General features: G+C 47.0%; 2 protein-coding genes across 5 annotated transcripts in view; one reads left to right on the top strand and one right to left on the bottom strand.

Moving 5' to 3' along the window:
• The window catches only part of nif3l1 (NIF3 NGG1 interacting factor 3-like 1 (S. cerevisiae)), a 5,802-nt gene extending 1,495 nt beyond the window's left edge, over positions 1-4,307 (top strand). For all 4 annotated transcript variants that reach the window (XM_012837732.3, XM_012837731.3, XM_042707648.1 and 1 more), the window contains 6 exons: positions 1-58; positions 1,806-1,962; positions 2,278-2,401; positions 2,717-2,855; positions 3,394-3,477; positions 3,937-4,307. The exon at positions 1-58 is cut by the window's left edge and continues 617 nt beyond it. In XM_012837732.3, coding sequence (XP_012693186.1) covers positions 1-58; positions 1,806-1,962; positions 2,278-2,401; positions 2,717-2,855; positions 3,394-3,477; positions 3,937-4,121 — 747 coding nt within the window. In that variant the 3' untranslated portion in view covers positions 4,122-4,307. The remainder of the gene's footprint in view (positions 59-1,805; positions 1,963-2,277; positions 2,402-2,716; positions 2,856-3,393; positions 3,478-3,936) is intronic.
• Positions 4,308-5,055: 748 nt separating this feature from the next.
• gdpd3b (glycerophosphodiester phosphodiesterase domain containing 3b) lies at positions 5,056-11,705 on the bottom strand. Its single transcript, XM_031568265.1, has 10 exons — positions 11,522-11,705; positions 10,931-10,973; positions 9,509-9,644; positions 9,330-9,375; positions 8,285-8,403; positions 7,816-7,905; positions 7,441-7,574; positions 7,088-7,147; positions 5,921-5,972; positions 5,056-5,561 (listed from the first exon to the last, which is right to left on the bottom strand). Exons 1-10 carry the CDS (start codon positions 11,664-11,666, stop codon positions 5,403-5,405), a joined length of 984 nt encoding a protein of 327 aa, XP_031424125.1. The 5' UTR covers positions 11,667-11,705; the 3' UTR covers positions 5,056-5,402.
• Between the last annotated feature and the right edge of the window lie 5,795 nt (positions 11,706-17,500).

Below are 17,500 nucleotides of genomic sequence, written 5' to 3'. Positions count from 1 at the left end.
CACACCTCGTGGGACAGCATCAAGGGCGGGGTCAATGATTGGCTGATCGGAGGAATGGGTAAGATATCTCCCGTATTTCTGTTGCTGTGTTCTATTTACCATCTCTACTGCTGCATGTATGCATGTGTGCACAATATGCACTCCTGTCCAGGCTCTCTAACATGGCTCCTGACATCACTTCCCTTACTGCTGCTGGCTCTCTAACATGGCTCCTGACATCACTTCCCTTACTGCTGCTGGCTCTCTAACATGGCTCCTGACATCACTTCCCCTGACATCACTTCCCTTACTGCTGCTGGCTCTCTAACATGGCTCCTGACATCACTTCCCTTACTGCTGTTGGCTCCCTAACATCGCTCCTGACATCACTTCCCTTACTGTTGCTGGCTCTCTAACATGGCTCCTGACATCACTTCCCTTACTGCTGCTGGCTCTCTTATATGGCTCCTGACATCACTTCCCTTACTGCTACTGGCTCTCAAATATGGCTCCTGACATCACTTCCCTTACTGCTGCTGGTCTTCTTGAGAAGCTCAACAGACCTGGGCTGCAGTCACATAGTCTCCATCCTCTACGAAAGGAAAGGAAGTATTGCCGTGCCACAATTATTTGCGGCAGCAACATTTAAAGACAATCAATCACATCAATTGCAACATTGCATAACGTAGCACAATGATGTAGCCCAGTGTAAGTGCAGTTGGATTGTTATAGCACCACGGCTGGCTTTTCCAAAGTCCTAATGATTTGTCCTCCACAACTTTCCTTGACCTCATGACGTTTTCCATCAAGGTCAAGGAAAAGTGGTTAGGAAAGTTCATATGATGTCATTTTTGGACTATCTAATTGCAGCCCTGATTGAGCTAGTCAAGACCATTATAATGACTGACTTGACCCAGAGCTGAACTAACCCCTGGTTTCAGTCACGCCCCTGGGAAACCCTGTGGGAAACCCTGTGTGCTGCGTGCTTCCCATCTCTCCCTGCGCTGCCACACCTGACTGATCTCATGTGGGGAGACTTGATGAGATGAACCCACTCACTTGTCTCGCTAAGGTCGTCCTGATTATATTATTATTATTATTATTATTATTATTATTATTGTTATATACACATACACCATGCAGACTTTAGTCGGATGCTTCTGAGTCAGGGATAAATGGGAAACTAATACCGTGTCGGTTTCCTTCAGGATCAAAATCCCTGATTTGGGGAAAAAGTTAAATGGCCACTATGCATGTTAACCATATTTAGGGAAATGGAAGGTGGCCACTGGAGGACTATTTTATGCCTTTTCATAATCACTTTTCCTTGACCTTGATGGAAAACGTCAGGAGGTCAAGGAAAGATGTGAAGAAGAATTCGTAAGGACTCTAAAGACAACCGTGGTGCCAAGAGAACCCGACTGCACTCACACTAGAACCCGACTGCACTCACACTAGACTAAGTAATTATGCAATGGCAGATCTTTAAATGTTCCTGCCGCAAGGAATTGTGGGAAGGCATTATCTCCTTTCCTTCCACAAGGGATGCTCCAGTGTACCCCTATGCTCAAGGAGATAAGAAAGGAAGCACTTAAGCACCTTTCCTTCAGTATTTAGAGAATTCAACCAGCTCTTATCATGCCTGCCACTTAGATACTTCTGTGTCATTTCACTCAGTTAGGAACCTTCCTGAGTAAACAGGGCTATTTGACTGTGGCCTTGGTGTTGCTCTGATTTGGGGGAATGTAAGACGACTGTGGTGTGGTCTGCCCTCCCTCAGGTAGTGGGAGTGTGTCTGTGCTGAGTCATGTTCTTCCCTTCCTCAGGTAGTGGGAGTGTGTCTGTGCTGAGTCAGGCCCTCTCCAGCGCCCCCCAGAGGCACAAGCTGGAGTTCTGCGTTAGGAATCAAGAGCAGCTCAACGTCATCATGGCCGACCTGAGAGAGACGGAGACCAGCAACCTACAGCACCACACCACTGTTAGGTAACACACACACACACACACACACACACACACACACACACACACACACACACACACACACACACACACACACACACACACACACACACACACACACACACACACACACACACACACACACACGCGCGCACACACACACACACACACACAAACACAGATCAGTAAATAGCACCACAGGCGCAACTCACTCCAGTACACCACATAATGAGAGAGAGAGAGAGAGAGAGAGAGAGGGGTAACTGTGTTTTTGGCCATTAAAGTCTTTTTCATTTCTCCATCCACTGACTGTTCTCTCTCCTTGTCTATGTGCCTCAGGTCAGAGCCTGATGGCTACCATGTGAGTGTGACCTGTGCTGCCTCAGCGCTGACCCCCTGTGTTCAGATGCTGGTAGGACATGCAGCAGTGAGCCCCAGCCTGAGCATCACACAGCTGCAGCCGGTAAGTTACCGTGACGTCTCATCTGAGCACGGCCTGACCATGGATACTCTCAGCCAGCCTCGCCTCACCTCACCTCCACCCCACCTCACCTCACCTCACCTCGCCTCACCTCACCCCCCCACCTCACCTCACCCCCTCACCTCACCTCACTTCACCTCACCTCACCTCACTTCACCTCACCTAATGAATAAATATGTAACACAAGCAAGAAGCCATGAAACTGGTCTGCTATCGTCTATCACAGAGACGGCTCCCTCGTTTTCTTCTTCTCCGTATTCTTGTTCTCTCATCTTTCCTCCATCCCTCCATCCTCAGGCGCCCCTCCTGGGCTGTGGGCAGGGACGGATGTGTGTCCTGGATGAGCCCGTAACCGTGGCGATGGCGGTCCAGCGGATGAAATCTCACCTGGGTCTGCCTCACCTGAGGCTGGCGCTCGGGCATCAGAGAACCACAGGTGAGGAGAGAGAGGGAGGGGGAAGAAGAGAGGGTGGGAGGGAGGGGGGGAGAGTAGGAGAAGAAGAAGAAGAAGAAGAAGAAGAGAGGCAAGTGAGAGAGGGGCCCTGTGCTGTGTGTGTGTGTGTGTGTTTGAGAGTGTGTGTGTATGTGTGTTTGAGAGTGTGTGTTGTTGTGTGTGTGTGTGTGTGTGTGTGTGTGTGTTTGAGTGTGTGTTGTTGTGTGTGTGTGTGTGTGTGTGTTTGAGTGTGTGTGTTGTTGTGTGTGTGTTTGAGTGTGTGTTGTTGTTTTTGTTTGAGAGTGTGTGTTGATGTGTGTGTGTTTGAGAGTGTGTGTTTGTGTGTATGTGTTGTTGTGTGTGTGTATGTGTTTGAGAGTGTGTGTTGTTGTGTGTGTATATGTGTTTGAGAGTGTGTGTGTTGTTGTGTGTGTGTGTATGTGTTTGAGAGTGTGTGTTGGTGTGTGTGTATGTGTTTGAGAGTGTGTGTGTGTGTGTGTGTGTGTGTTAATTAAGTGTGTGTGTGCTGATGTTTCTCTAGAGTCCTCTGTGAGCACAGTAGCAGTGTGTGCGGGGTCAGGAGCATCTGTGCTACAAGGAGTTAAAGCAGACCTGTACATCACAGGTGAGCCCCCCACACACACATACACTCACCATACCCGCTCACCTCACACACACCTTACTCACCTCACACACACCTTACTCACACCACGTACACACTCACACCTCACACACCTTACATACCTTACACACACCTCACACACTCTGAGATACCTTTACATCATTCGCTCCCACCAGTGGCCACCCACCATCAGTTATATCACAAAGCCAAGGAGGCACCAATGAGTTCTCTCTGCATTACTGTTCACTTATGTACCCTGACCCCCCCCCCCCCCCCCCCCCCCCACACACACACACACACACACACACACACCAACCACGTGCAAAGACCTGTCATACAACACACACACACACTCACTAGACTAGGCCAGGCTTCATCTCCAAGAGAGGCTAGTGTTGGTCTTTTAGTATTGCTATTGGTCAGTTTGCCTGTTGATTGTTTTGTTTTTTGTATGTCTACCAGGTGAGATGTCTCACCACGAGGTCCTGGATGCTGTCGCCAAGGGAACCAGTGTGATCCTCAGTGACCACAGTAACAGTGAACGTGGTTTCCTGGCGATGTTCAAAGAGAGGCTGACCATCCGCTTGCCAGAGTCTGTAACCGTGGCAATCTCCAAGAGTGACAGAGACCCCCTTGAGGTTGTTTGACCAATCAGAGCCTGAGTTGATGACACCAGTTGCAGAGAACTAACTGACTTCCAACAGTTCATCAGGGACGGTGTCTTTCCTTTTGGATGACGTTACTTAGATGACTGTATGTCAAATGTGTGTTTGAACACAAATGTGTGTTTGTTTATGTGTTTCTCATGCACACTAATAAACTAGGAATCATAACCTGGGCTTTTCTTTGGACTTAAACTCGGCAGAATCACACGGGTCAAGTCAAGTATTTGTGCACTAAATAAGAGGGACTCTGACAGGGGTCATGTCTTTGTGCACTAAATAAGAAGGACTCTGACAGGGGTCATGTCTTTGTGCACTAAATAAGAGGGACTCTGACAGGGGTCATGTCTTTGTGCACTAAATAAGAGGGACTCTGACAGGGGTCATGTCTTTGTGCACTAAATAAGAAGGACACTGACAGGGGTCATGTCCGATCCCAGCAGTTTGTTCCACAAATAGATGAATAATCATATTCCTCAGTGCCCCAAGTCCAGGAGAATTATAGTTTGATTTAATCACACTTTTGACATTTAAAGCACAGTTTCACAAACCTATAAAAAAATGTGTGTGCAACACATATCCTATAGTGACAGGTGTAAGAGCTAAATGCCACTGGTACATACAGTAACATATAATACACATAGAAATACATTTTAAATGAATACACTAATAATCTTTAAAGTGCTGTAGTTACATGGGACATGATCTGTGTTGGACAGTTAATGAACAGAGATGAAGTCAAGGATCTATGGAGGCTCAGGTGGAGCTGGTGGGCAGGTAGAACCGACTGCTCTCACTGTCACTGCGTGAGGGAGTGTGTGTGTGTGTGAGTGTGTGTGTGTGTGTGTATTTGTGTGAGTGTGAGTGTGTGAGCGTGTGAGCATGGGTGTGTGGGTGTGGGTGTGGGTGTGTGTGTGTGTGTGTGTGTGTGTGTGTGTGTGAGTGTTAGCCACTGAACTGAAGCCTCTGTGGTGATGAAAGGCTCAGTTGAGCTCTGTGTGTATGAGTACAGGGAGTCCTGCGGCAGTCACTGGGTGGGGGATTATGGGTGTGTGTGTGGGGGTGTGTGTGTGTGTGTGTGTGTGTGTTCAGTAGCCTCTGAAGTGAAGCCTGTGGCAGGGAGAGCTGCTCTCAGTCACTGGGTGAAGGTTGAGGTACATCTGTGTACATAGAGAGATGTGGTGTGTGTGTATGTGTCTATGTCTTTGTGTGTGGTGTGTGTATGTATGTCTGTATTTGTGTGAGTGTGTGTGTGTGTTTGTAAGGTCACAGATTTTTAGCCTGGATGACAGAGCGGGGTGGAATGTTGGGGTGTTTCCGCAGCCAGTCGGATAAGAGGGAGGGGTAGTCTGTCATCACTCCTGTCGCCCCCACTGCAAAGGCGGCCTCTATGTCGCTGTCTTCGTTGCACACAAACAGCTGCACCTGTGGGACAGACACAGGGGAGGAACGAGAGGGACTTTAAGACCCAGGGCGTGATGACCACTGATGACCCACGTGGGACAGACACAGGGGAGGAACGAGAGGGGCGTTAAGACCCAGGGCATGATGACCAAAACTGATGACCCACGTGGGTCCAGTAGATTGATCTGTAAGACCTAGACTATAACATGATTGATGAATCATGTGAAGCAGGGTCATTTCAGGGAATTGAAGTATGTAGACTGTATTTCAGTTCAACCGTGTCGTGTACTATATTTCTTTGTATTTAGCACAAATCACGTAGTCAACAGTAGATGGATTTGATGTTCTTAAGGTGCAATGACACAACATTAAAAATGTACCTCGATTCCTCTTTTCACCAGGTGCTCGAACAAAGCCTTTCTCATGGTCAGCCTGACAGGAAGAGCGTGAGACATGGAGAGAAAGGAAGAAAGAGAGAGAGAGAGGAATAAAGTGAGAGAGGAATTAAGAGACAGATCCCTCTGTAGTCCTTTTAGCACAGAGCACAGTCCTGAATGTTACCATTTTCAGACACAATTCAACGGTTAGTCTAAACAAGCACAGGTTCCCTCAACACATGGATTTCTACACTACAACAGCATTTTCCTAGCCTGGATGCCAGACGAACTTAGCCCCGCCCACAACATTTTAGGTCGGGAAGTTCGGTCTGGTGTCGCTCCGTTGGGGAGAAACTATCTCCTCACAAAAATCTGTGAGGAGATAGATAGACCAATCAAATTGTCAGGGCGGGCTTTATACGATGATGGACAGATGATCAACCGTAACGTAATCAACCACGTCACCAAAGAGCTTTTGGGGTGAATTCGTTTTCAACAAACATGGCTGCCGTTGGAGAGCTGAAATGTGGAGATTCGAGTCTGTTTTAGAAGACATTGACAGGACATTCATTTTGAAAGAGGAACAGAGAAACGCGATCAAGGCATTTGTCGATCGAAAATATGTTTTTGCCGTCCTTCCTATGGGATCCGGTAAAAGTTTAATGTATCAGCTGGCCCCATGGTCTACGTTATGGTCATACTACGTTGCTCTGATTGGTTCTACATATATCCAATTGAGCGAAGAGGCATTTTTTTCCCTGGTTCGGTTGAAACACGCCCCATAATCACAGCCCAATGGAGCGGTATCAGACTCATATTCTGACTAGAATTATGAGTATGACATTGTCAGGCTAGCATTTTCCCTGATTCCTGGATGAACTGATACTGTGTATACAAACACATTTAAATTCAGTGTTAAATATCCAGTTCAGCTGAAAAAGAAGCTGATATATGCTGGCACAGTTGTTTAGCTTAGCGTCTGTTGGAATGTGAAGGCCTTGTGTTCTCACTTCTCTATGAGGAAGATGACCAGTCTGTGTGTGTTGTTGTGTGTGTATGTGTTTGAGAGTGTGTGTTGTTGTGTGTGTGTGTGTTTGAGAGTGTGTGTTGTTGTTGTGTGTATGTGTTTGAGAGTGTGTGTTGTTGTGTGTGAAGGCCTTGTGTTCTCACTTCTCTATGAGGAAGATGACCAGTCTGTGTCGCAGGAGGCTCTCGTCTGGAATGTACTTCCTGTGGACACAGGAAGAGAGGATTTAGACAGCTGCATCACACACACACACACACACACACACACACACACACACACACACACACACACACACACACACACACACACACACAGACACACACACTACAGGCAGGCATGCAGCACTGAAGACCAGGCTATGTAGAAGTGCTGCAGACACACACACACACACACACACACACACACTCACACACACACACACACACACACACACACACACACACACACACACACACACACACACACACACACACACACACACACACAACACACACACCTGTTGAAGACTCTGGGCAGGTAGAACTGCAGCAGGTTTTCTCTCAGTGGTATGAAGGGTAGCAGACCAGTGTAGAAGAATAGCAGCAGCATAAGGCCTCTCCTCAAGGTGAACATGAACGGCATGGCTGAGTTCTACACACACACACACACACACACACACATATAGATAGACACAAACACAAGCAGTGAGTATTTTTATACCATACATATACCTCTGAGCTAACTGACCACACAACACAAAGACAAGCACACACACAAACACACACGCACACGCTCACGCGCACACACACACACACACACACACACACACACACACGCACACGCTCACACACACACACACACACACACACATACACACATTAATACTGTGTACCTGTTTCCTGCATTTGGACAAGAGGTCATTGCTTTCTGTGGCCCATACAGTGATGGCATCTCTCCCGTAAGACCTTACCAAAGATGCAACCTAAAGCAAGACACAGAGATGGACAGAAATGAGTATACAAACACACTCACACACACTCACACTCACACACTCACACTCACACTCACACTCACACTCACACTCACACTCACACTCACACACTCACACTCACACTCACACACACACACACACACACACATAGCATCGCTTTACACAATGAGAGAGCAGATAGTGATGGATGGATATTAGTTTGGTTTTGTTTTAAATTTCAGAAAAACATTCATAAAGTTCAGTACACAGTAGGATAAAACCTTAGAAACAGATTACACTTTATCTGTGTTTTGAAAAACAGTAAGAAAGGCAAAGAACTACCTCAGAATAAAAAAACTTTGGTCACAAATGTAAAATAAAAAGTGTTGACCTTTTCTATGAGCGTGTCGTCCTCCACCTTGACCTCGATGTTGATGGGAATTGTAGGGAATGTCTTGAAGACATCCTCTAACAGCGCAAACTTCCTGTCCTGTCCCGTGCTGAACTGACCTGCAGACCAGGAGCGGTCGTCAGAGGCAACCTTCTCGTTCGTCTCACTGTGACTCACTTTGTTTTCACATTATTGTCTTAAAGACTGTGAGATCCTTCAAAGGCTGAGCTGAACTAGGGTTGAGTGGGATGAGAGACCAGTGAGCTGAACTAGGGTTGAGTGGGAAGAGGAAGAGACACCAGTGAGCTGAACTAGGGTTGAGTGAGAAGAGACACCAGTGAGTTGAACTAGGGTTGAGTGGGAAGAGGAAGAGAGACCAGTGAGCTGAACTAGGGTTGAGTGGGAAGAGAGACCAGTGAGCTGAACTAGGGTTGAGTGGGAAGAGAGACCAGTGAGCTGAACTAGGGTGGAGTGGGAAGAGGAAGAGACACCAGTGAGCTGAACTAGGGTTGATTGGGAAGAGAGACCAGTGAGCTGAACTAGGGTTGAGTGGGAAGAGAGACCAGTGAGCTGAACTAGGGTTGAGTGGGAAGGGAGACCAGTGAGTTGAACTAGGGTTGAGTGGGAAGAGGAAGAGAGACCAGTGAGCTGAACTAGGGTTGAGTGGGAAGAGAGACCAGTGAGCTGAACTAGGGTTGAGTGGGAAGAGGAAGAGACACACCAGTGAGCTGAACTAGGGTTGAGTGAGAAGAGAGACCAGTGAGTTGAACTAGGGTTGAGTGGGAAGAGACACCAGTGGGATGAACTAGGGTTGAGTTGAGTGGGAAGAGGAAGAGACACCAGTGAGCTGAACTAGGCTTGAGTGGGAAGAGAGACCAGTGAGCTGAACTAGGGTTGAGTTGAGTGGGAAGAGGAAGAGACACCAGTGAGCTGAACTAGGGTTGAGTGGGAAGAGGAAAGCAACAAGCGAGACATACACACACACACACACACACACTCACACACACACACACACACACACACACACACGCACACACACACATACCTGTGTTGAACGTCACCTCCAGTCTCTCTTTATAGAGGGGCAGTTCCTGAAAGATAGGAGCAGGAACCTGATCACTGACTCAGTACCCTGCGAGCAGACTATAGCTGTCATCTTATAACTACTCAAACAGGACCTATTCTGAACCACGGGAGCAGAACCACAGTCAGTTGTATTCACACCTGCACGTTCAATGAAGAGATCATGACATCCTTTCCTGTCTGTCTTCTGAGGTCCTCATCATGTGACACGACCACGTGACCGTCCTTAGTCATGTGACAGTCCAGCTCCAACATGTCTGCTCCCACCTCAACAGCACTATAGGAGAGCGGGATAGACAGATACATGGTCAGAGATAGACAGATGGAGAGAGAGAGGGAGAGAGAGAGGGATAGACAGATACATGGCCAGAGATGAACAGATGGAGAGAGAGAGAGGGAGAGAGAGAGGGATAGACAGATACATGGCCAGAGATGAACAGATTGAGAGAGAGACAGGGAGAGAGAGAGGGATAGACAGATACATGGCCAGGGATGAACAGATTGAGAGAGAGAGAGAGAGTGGGATACACAGATACATGGTCAGAGATGAACAGATGGAGAGAGATAGAGGGAGAGAGTTGGATAGACAGATACATGGTCAGATTGAGAGAGAGAGAGGGAGAGAGTTGGATAGACAGATACATGGTCAGAGATGGACAGATAGAGAGAGATAGAGGGAGAGGGAGAGAGCAGGATAGACAGATACATGGTCAGAGATGAACAGATGGAGAAAGGGACAGATAGAGGGAGAGAGTGGGATAGACAGATACATGGTCAGAGAGGAACAGATGTAGAGAGAGATAGATGGATGGAGAGAGTGGAATAGATAAGTGGTTAGAGACAGACAGAAGGAGAGGGAGAGAGATAGAGGGAGAGACAGACACATGGTGGGAAAGAGACTGGACATTTCAACATGTAAGAGACAAAGGGACAGACCGAAATATATAGAAAGAGACAGAGACAAAAGGAGAAAGAAAAAAGGAAACTTTAGAAGGAAACTGTTGGGAGAATGAGAGAGAGATGGTCAGATAGACAGAAGAGAATAAGAGAGAGATGGAGAGATAGACAGAGGAGAGGGAGAGAGAGATGGAGGGAGAGACAGAGGAGAATGAGAGAGAGATGGTCAGAGAGACAGAGGAGAATGAGAGAGAGATGGAGGGAGAGACAGAAGAGAGGGAGAGAGAGATGGAGGGAGAGACAGAGGAGAATAAGAGAGAGATGGTCAGAGAGACAGAGGAGAATGAGAGAGAGAGATGGTCAGAGAGACAGCAAAGAGAATGAGAGAGAGATGGAGGGAGAGACAGAGGCGAGGGAGAGAGAGATGGTCAGATAGACAGAAGAGAATGAGAGAGAGATGGAGGGAGAGACAGAAGAGAATGAGAGAGAGAGGGTCAGAGAGACAGAAGAGAATAAGAGAGATGGAGGGCGAGACAGAGGAGAGGGAGAGGAGCTGGAATGAGACACGAGACAAAACGTTGAGGGAAGACAGAGAGTGAAAGTGAAAGATGATGTGACTCACTGAGTGTATGTCAGAGAGTGAAAGTGAAAGATGACGTGACTCACTGAGTGTATGCCTCCACGGTGTTCTCAATCCTCTCTCCAGCCCCTGACAAACACAGAGGAGCTGTCAATCACCACTGACACAGCTGTCAATTACCTTTTAAAAGATGAATTGGATGTTCAGCTATGAGAAGTTTGCCAGTTTCAGTCAGCATTGGGCAGTGACAGCTAGAGAGCAGCGATTAGTTTGCACATGTCTGGCCTCAGATCAGGCCAGATGTGTTTCAGTTTCAATCTCAGATCAGGCCAGTTTAACGAATACATTTATTCTCAGATCAAGTCAGATTAGTGAATATGTTCAATCTCAGATCAAGTCAGATTAATGAATATGCTGCATGTATTGACTTGAAGGTCATCTTCGACCCTGGGTCAGGTAGAAGGGTAATGAACTAGTGTAATCATAATATGTTTCTCAACCAAGTAATCCAATTACTTATTTTAGCGTTTATTTTATAGGACTGTTGATATATATGATATGATATGATATATATGTTGATATATGTATCAAATGTACTCTGAAGACATCTTGTCCATAGTTAGTAGGTTAACATGGCTGATGTCCAGATGGTGTGCTGTCAGTGAGACAGGTCCTACCTCCTCTGTGTGCTATGTTCCGAGCGGAGAACGCCAGATGCTTCCTGGTGTGAAGGATCTGCGGGTTCCGTAGCAGGAACAGTGAGGAGAGAACGTACAATACCAGAACCGCCAGGCAACAGAGCAAAACGAATGTAGTAATCATACTGGCACGCTGATGAACGTTGAACTATGCTGATAATCACACCCTGGTTTAAAATAGAAAAAAAACATGTCAGTGAGAACACAACCTTCAACAGCCCAATATCTAAGTAATCTATTTTACCACGGCAACCACCATGAGCTGCCCAGTCGGAAGAAGACAGAAAGTCAGAAAAGAATCTCAAACACTCTGAGAAGCGTTCCTAGCTCTCTACCTGCTCATGAATCAGTGTCCCTAGTGATCTACATCCTGCTAGTCACCTGGAGGCTACCAAGTACAATTTGTTTGCTGAGAACCGTTAGTAACTGTTAGTTAGTCTGCAATGAGCACACACACACACACACGCACACACACACACACACACACACACACACACACACACACACACACACGGTCACATTTCTGAACTTGCCTTTGCTGAGCCCTTCTCGCTCTGACTGTTGCTGATGAGTGTGAATTCAGTCTGCCTGTTCTAATATATACCCTGATAATGCTATGTCATGTCCAGATATGGGCACAAGCCTTGTGGGGGCGTGTGTGTGTGTGTGTGTGTGCATGTGTGTGTGTGTGTGTGTGTGTGTGTGTGTGTGTGTGCACGTGCGCGTGTGTGCATGTGTCTAATGGAAGAAGGGGGAAGGCCCGCTTTTCTGTGTGGTTTGCCAGCAGTCATGGGGACTATGGTGGAAAGGGATGCTCCGGTCAGATGACGGCGTGGTGTTGCATGTGAACTGGTCAAGCTTCCACAGATCAGGGGAGAACCCCCCCCAACATGTACATTACATCACAAACTAACACAGCATGTGTATTATGGGTAACATATTGTTAATAGACATACAAACATTACTGTGACTGCAATATCAACACACTTACCATACAGTGCTGTTTCACACACATTCACATGTACATGAGCCTAAATCATGTATAAACCATGTAACTGCAGTGATGCTCTTAGTAAATATGTCCTTTGTCTTATTGTAATTGTCATATTCCTCTAATCTATGTAGTAGTTGTTTATTTTATGTTTTATTTGTATCCGTTACTGAACAGCTGTGTTTCTCTGGGAGAAAAAGAACAGGAGATTTGAAGTTGAAAGCTCAACACAGTGAAATGATATATAAAGGCTCAACGCAGTGAAATGATACATGAAAGCTCAGCACAGTGAAATGTTCAGCAGGTCCAGATCAGGTCCAGACTCAGCCAAAATCCAGTTTGGACTTTAGGACATGAAACACACCAGCGGCCCTAACGAGCACTGCTGTGAGTCTGCTGTGAGTCTGCTGTGGTCATTGGTTCACACACACGTGTCGTCTCACATGACGTCTGTGTGTCTGCTGTGGTCATTGGTAGGGTAAGACGTGTCGTCTCACATCATGTCTAAAGCCCAGAGAGCCGCAGCAGAGTTCCACAGAAGGAGGAAGAGCAGCAGAGGGAGAGGAATCACGCCCCTGCACTTCTCCTCAGGAAACCCCGTGGCTGACCTCAGTCTCGTTCTCCATATGACAAGTCCGTCAGCCTAGTCGTGCAGATGTAGAAACGTGGTGGTCAGATCTGAGCCCACACACCACCTCACTCTAGATCAGATCTGAACCCACACACCACCTCACTCTAGATCAGATCTGAACACACACACCACCTCACTCTAGATCAGATCTGAGCCCACACACCACCTCACTCTAGATCAGATCTGAACACACACACCACCTCACTCTAGATCAGATCTGAACCCACACACCACCTCACTCTAGATCAGATCTGAACCCACACACCACCTCACTCTAGATCAGATCTGAACACACACACCACCTCACTCTAGATCAGATCTGAACACACGCACCACCTCACTCTAGATCAGATCTGAACACACACACCACCTCACTCTAGATTATATCTGAACCCACTGTGACGGTCGTGGTGCGACCGCACATGAACTGCACACTTCTGCCCCATGTTTGCGACCACTAGCGCACCCAACAGACATGGTTTGCACACACACGCACACACAAACACTCATACCACTGATTACAATTGGATCCTCCCTCAGTGAAACTGCTAATTGCCCAGACTGGCAGGGGCGACTTCTAAAATGGTCTGGGCCAGACCACTTGGATAAGGTGGCTTTTAACAAACCTTTGAGACATTATTTATGTATTACACAGTTATTTATTTGATTGATGATAGTGGGGAAATACTATGTTTGTGTCTCAGGGTCTGGTTTGTCATTGTTGTATTGTTTGGTTTTTGTGTCTACCCCGGTGGGTGGAAATGGTGCTGGCCGCAATGTATATATGTTCAGTGTTCGTCTAGTTTGGGGAGTCTTGTCATGTCAGGTATGTGTTTCGCTGTGGAGCTTTTTGACTGCTGAGTTTTGACCTCTACCCCATTTAGAGGCTAAGCAGGTATTTTAAATTGAGCTTTGTTACTGCTGACTATTGTCCTCTACCCCATTTAGAGGCGGAGCAGGTGATATGCCTGGAGACTGTTGCTGTTTGTCGTCTTCTAATAAAGATGCTTAGCAGTTCTCCAGGATATTTAAAAGATATTAAAACTTTATATTTTGAACCCTCACTCTGTCTCTGAGCTTTTTGGGCCAAACCCACATTTTTGACGGCAACCGAGGCTCGGTCTGTCACACCCACACACCACCTCACTCTAGATCAGATCTGAACCCACACACCACCTCACTCTAGATCAGATCTGAACCAACACACCACCTCACTCTGAATCAGATATTAACCCACACACCACCTCACTCAGATCTGAACACACACACCACCTCACTCTAGATCAGATCTGAGACAGATCAGCAGGCTCTGTGTGCCCTCGCTAAACTTTACATCACACTTGTCCCACTCAAGCCTGCTGTGTGTCTCGTCCAGCCTGTGTGTCTCGTCCAGGCTGTGTGTCTCGTCCAGGCCCGCTGTGTGTCTCGTCCAGGCCCGCTGTGTGTCTCGTCCAGCCTGTGTGTCTCATCCAGGCCCGCTGTGTGTCTCGTCCAGGCTGTGTGTCTCGTCCAGGCCCGCTGTGTGTCTCGTCAGGCCCGCTGTGTGTCTCGTCCAGGCCCGCTGTGTGTCTCGTCCAGGCTGTGTGTCTCGTCCAGGCCCGCTGTGTTTCTCGTCCAGGCCCGCTGTGTGTCTCGTCCAGGCCCGCTGTGTGTCTCGTCCAGGCCCGCTGTGTGTCTCGTCCAGGCTGTGTGTCTCGTCCAGGGCCGCTGTGTGACTCGTCCAGGCTGTGTGTCTCGTCCAGCCTGTGTGTCTCGTCCAGCCTGTGTGTTGCACTTAGGGGTGTGAATCTCTTGGCACCTCACGATTCGATTCGATTCCGATTCAGAGGTCAACGATTCGATTCTAAACCGATTATCGATTCTAAACCGATTATCGATTATCAATTCTAAACCGATAAAACGATTATCGATGCATCTCGATTTTTAAAACATTTGAGTTTGCTACTCAGAGTCTCAAATCACTTCCTACTTTGAGTTTGATAATTAAAGAAAATCAACAGATGAATTACCTTCTCTATTTTTTTATTAGAGAAAAGGTTTTTCCTTGTCAAAATTATGACTTTCTATGAACAATGCAATAATCGATGCAGCTTGCATTTCTGAATCGAGACAGAATCGTTCTAGAGAGAAATCGACCTCTAGTTGCACTCTTGGGAGCCTGGGGACAAGATGATCTCGAAGGTACCGCCTGGTCCCACGACATCATCAGAGGCTGCCAGAACCAGGCAGTAGAACCAGGACCGGTTCTGACCCGCACCTGGAACCAGAGCAGGCTGCTCTCTAGGGTGTGTGTTGGCACTCAGAGCAGGCTGCTCTCTAGGATGTGTGTTGGCCTTCAGGGTTCATGTCCAACTCTGGAGTCAGCAGGCCTCTATGGGAAAGGTTCCCAGTCCCCTGATATCGGGATACTGCCTTAAAGCTCTTATATTTTATAAAAAAAAAATGTTTTAGCTACAATCACACTTACGAAAAGAACAGATGAAGAGCAGGCTCACTGGGATGTTTTGTGCCATATAAGCAGTACACATTGCTAACATGTTGCTACACACCGTTGCTATGCTGAACTTAAAGGCATGGCTTCAGTGTAATAAGGGCTGTGTCATAAAAAGTATTATCTAAATATCTATATGCAGCATCATGGGCTATATGTTCACCTCCATGTAGCAGCCCTGTGCTGTCTCAAGCCTGTGAGATGCTTGGCATGCTTTAGACACACACACACACACACACACACACACACACACACACACACACACACACACACACACACACACACACACACACACACACACACACACACACACACACACTCACACACACACACACACACACACACACACACACAAAGAGGTGCTGGGCAGGCCGCTAATAGCTGCTGTAATGAGGGTCTTAATAGCACTGCTTAGCCACAGGGGGCTGCTGCTGCTGTCACACACACCTGTTGGCTAATAAAAACATTACAGACATATAACACTGTCAACACCTCCCACCAACATCCAACACACACACACACACACACACACACACACACACACACACACACACACACATAGAGAGGAGAGGAGAGGGAGACAGAGAGAGAGAGAAAGACATAACATTTCACGTTACGTTCCAGAAGTGATATACTTTGACATGGACATAGAAAACACACAGCAGGTTTACCAGTTAGACCTGAGATGGACCCCCCCACACCCCACCCCTCTCTCTCTCTCTCACACACACACACCCACACACACACACACACACACACACACACACACACACACACACACACACACACACACACACACTCAGACAGCCATGGGGGGGTCACACCTCTACTTCCCCTTTGGCCACGTCTGCCTTTCATCCCTCTTACAATGGGAAGTGAAAACAACAACTACAACAACAAAACAAACTCTCCTCCCAACACACACACACACACACACACACACACACACACACACACACACACACACACACACACACACACACACACACACACACACACACACACACACACACACACACACACACACACACACACTCTCTCACACACACACACACACTCACACACACACACACACACACACACACTAACACTCTCTCTCACTCTCACACACACACACACAAACACACTAACACACACACACACACACACACGCTCACTAGTGTCCCCTCACTCTTTCCTAGTCACTTGTATGTCATAGAGTCTGTGAAGGGAGAGCTGCTGATTGGCTCCACAGCCAGGGGTTCAAGGTTGACAAACAAACATTCCTTTGAAATTCTACTTTTTCTGCCTTTGATATGCAGTAACATGAACAAAAAGGGTGAAATCAACACCATGTCTCAAACTCCCTCTGTCCCAGAAGGTTTCCTATTACAAACAGACAGGAACTATATGGAGGATAGACCAAGATTTCAGAGGTCATATGATCAGTGACAACAAGCCACAATGAGTCTATACTGATAAATGAGTCTGATTAAGACTGTATACTGATAAATGAATCTGATTAAGAGAAACTCCCAAATATTTAAACAACCAAATAAGATAACAAATATGTTCTCTTTTGGTCACTTACATACTGACACTATTTTCACTTCTTTTTTAATTACTTCTACCTTTTTCCTCACTGCGTTGTATATATTCCTGTGAACGTTTGCTGGATAGATATTTGAACTCTGATTCGGGTTCCGGCGCTGATTCAGGTTAATCTAACAAGTGAAGCTCTGATTTGGGTTCTGGAGTGATTCAGGTTAATCTAACAAGTGAAGCTCTGCTTTGGGTTCTGGAGTGATTCAGGTTAATCTAACAAGTGAAGCTTGCAGCTCGAAACTGGAGATCCTGTCCCACTGC

The sequence above is a fragment of the Clupea harengus genome, chromosome 1 (assembly GCF_900700415.2).
Source record: "Clupea harengus chromosome 1, Ch_v2.0.2, whole genome shotgun sequence".
Classification (NCBI taxonomy): domain Eukaryota; kingdom Metazoa; phylum Chordata; class Actinopteri; order Clupeiformes; family Clupeidae; genus Clupea; species Clupea harengus.
Note: the sequence above shows the minus strand (reverse complement) of the source record. Positions and strands in the feature narration are given on the sequence as shown.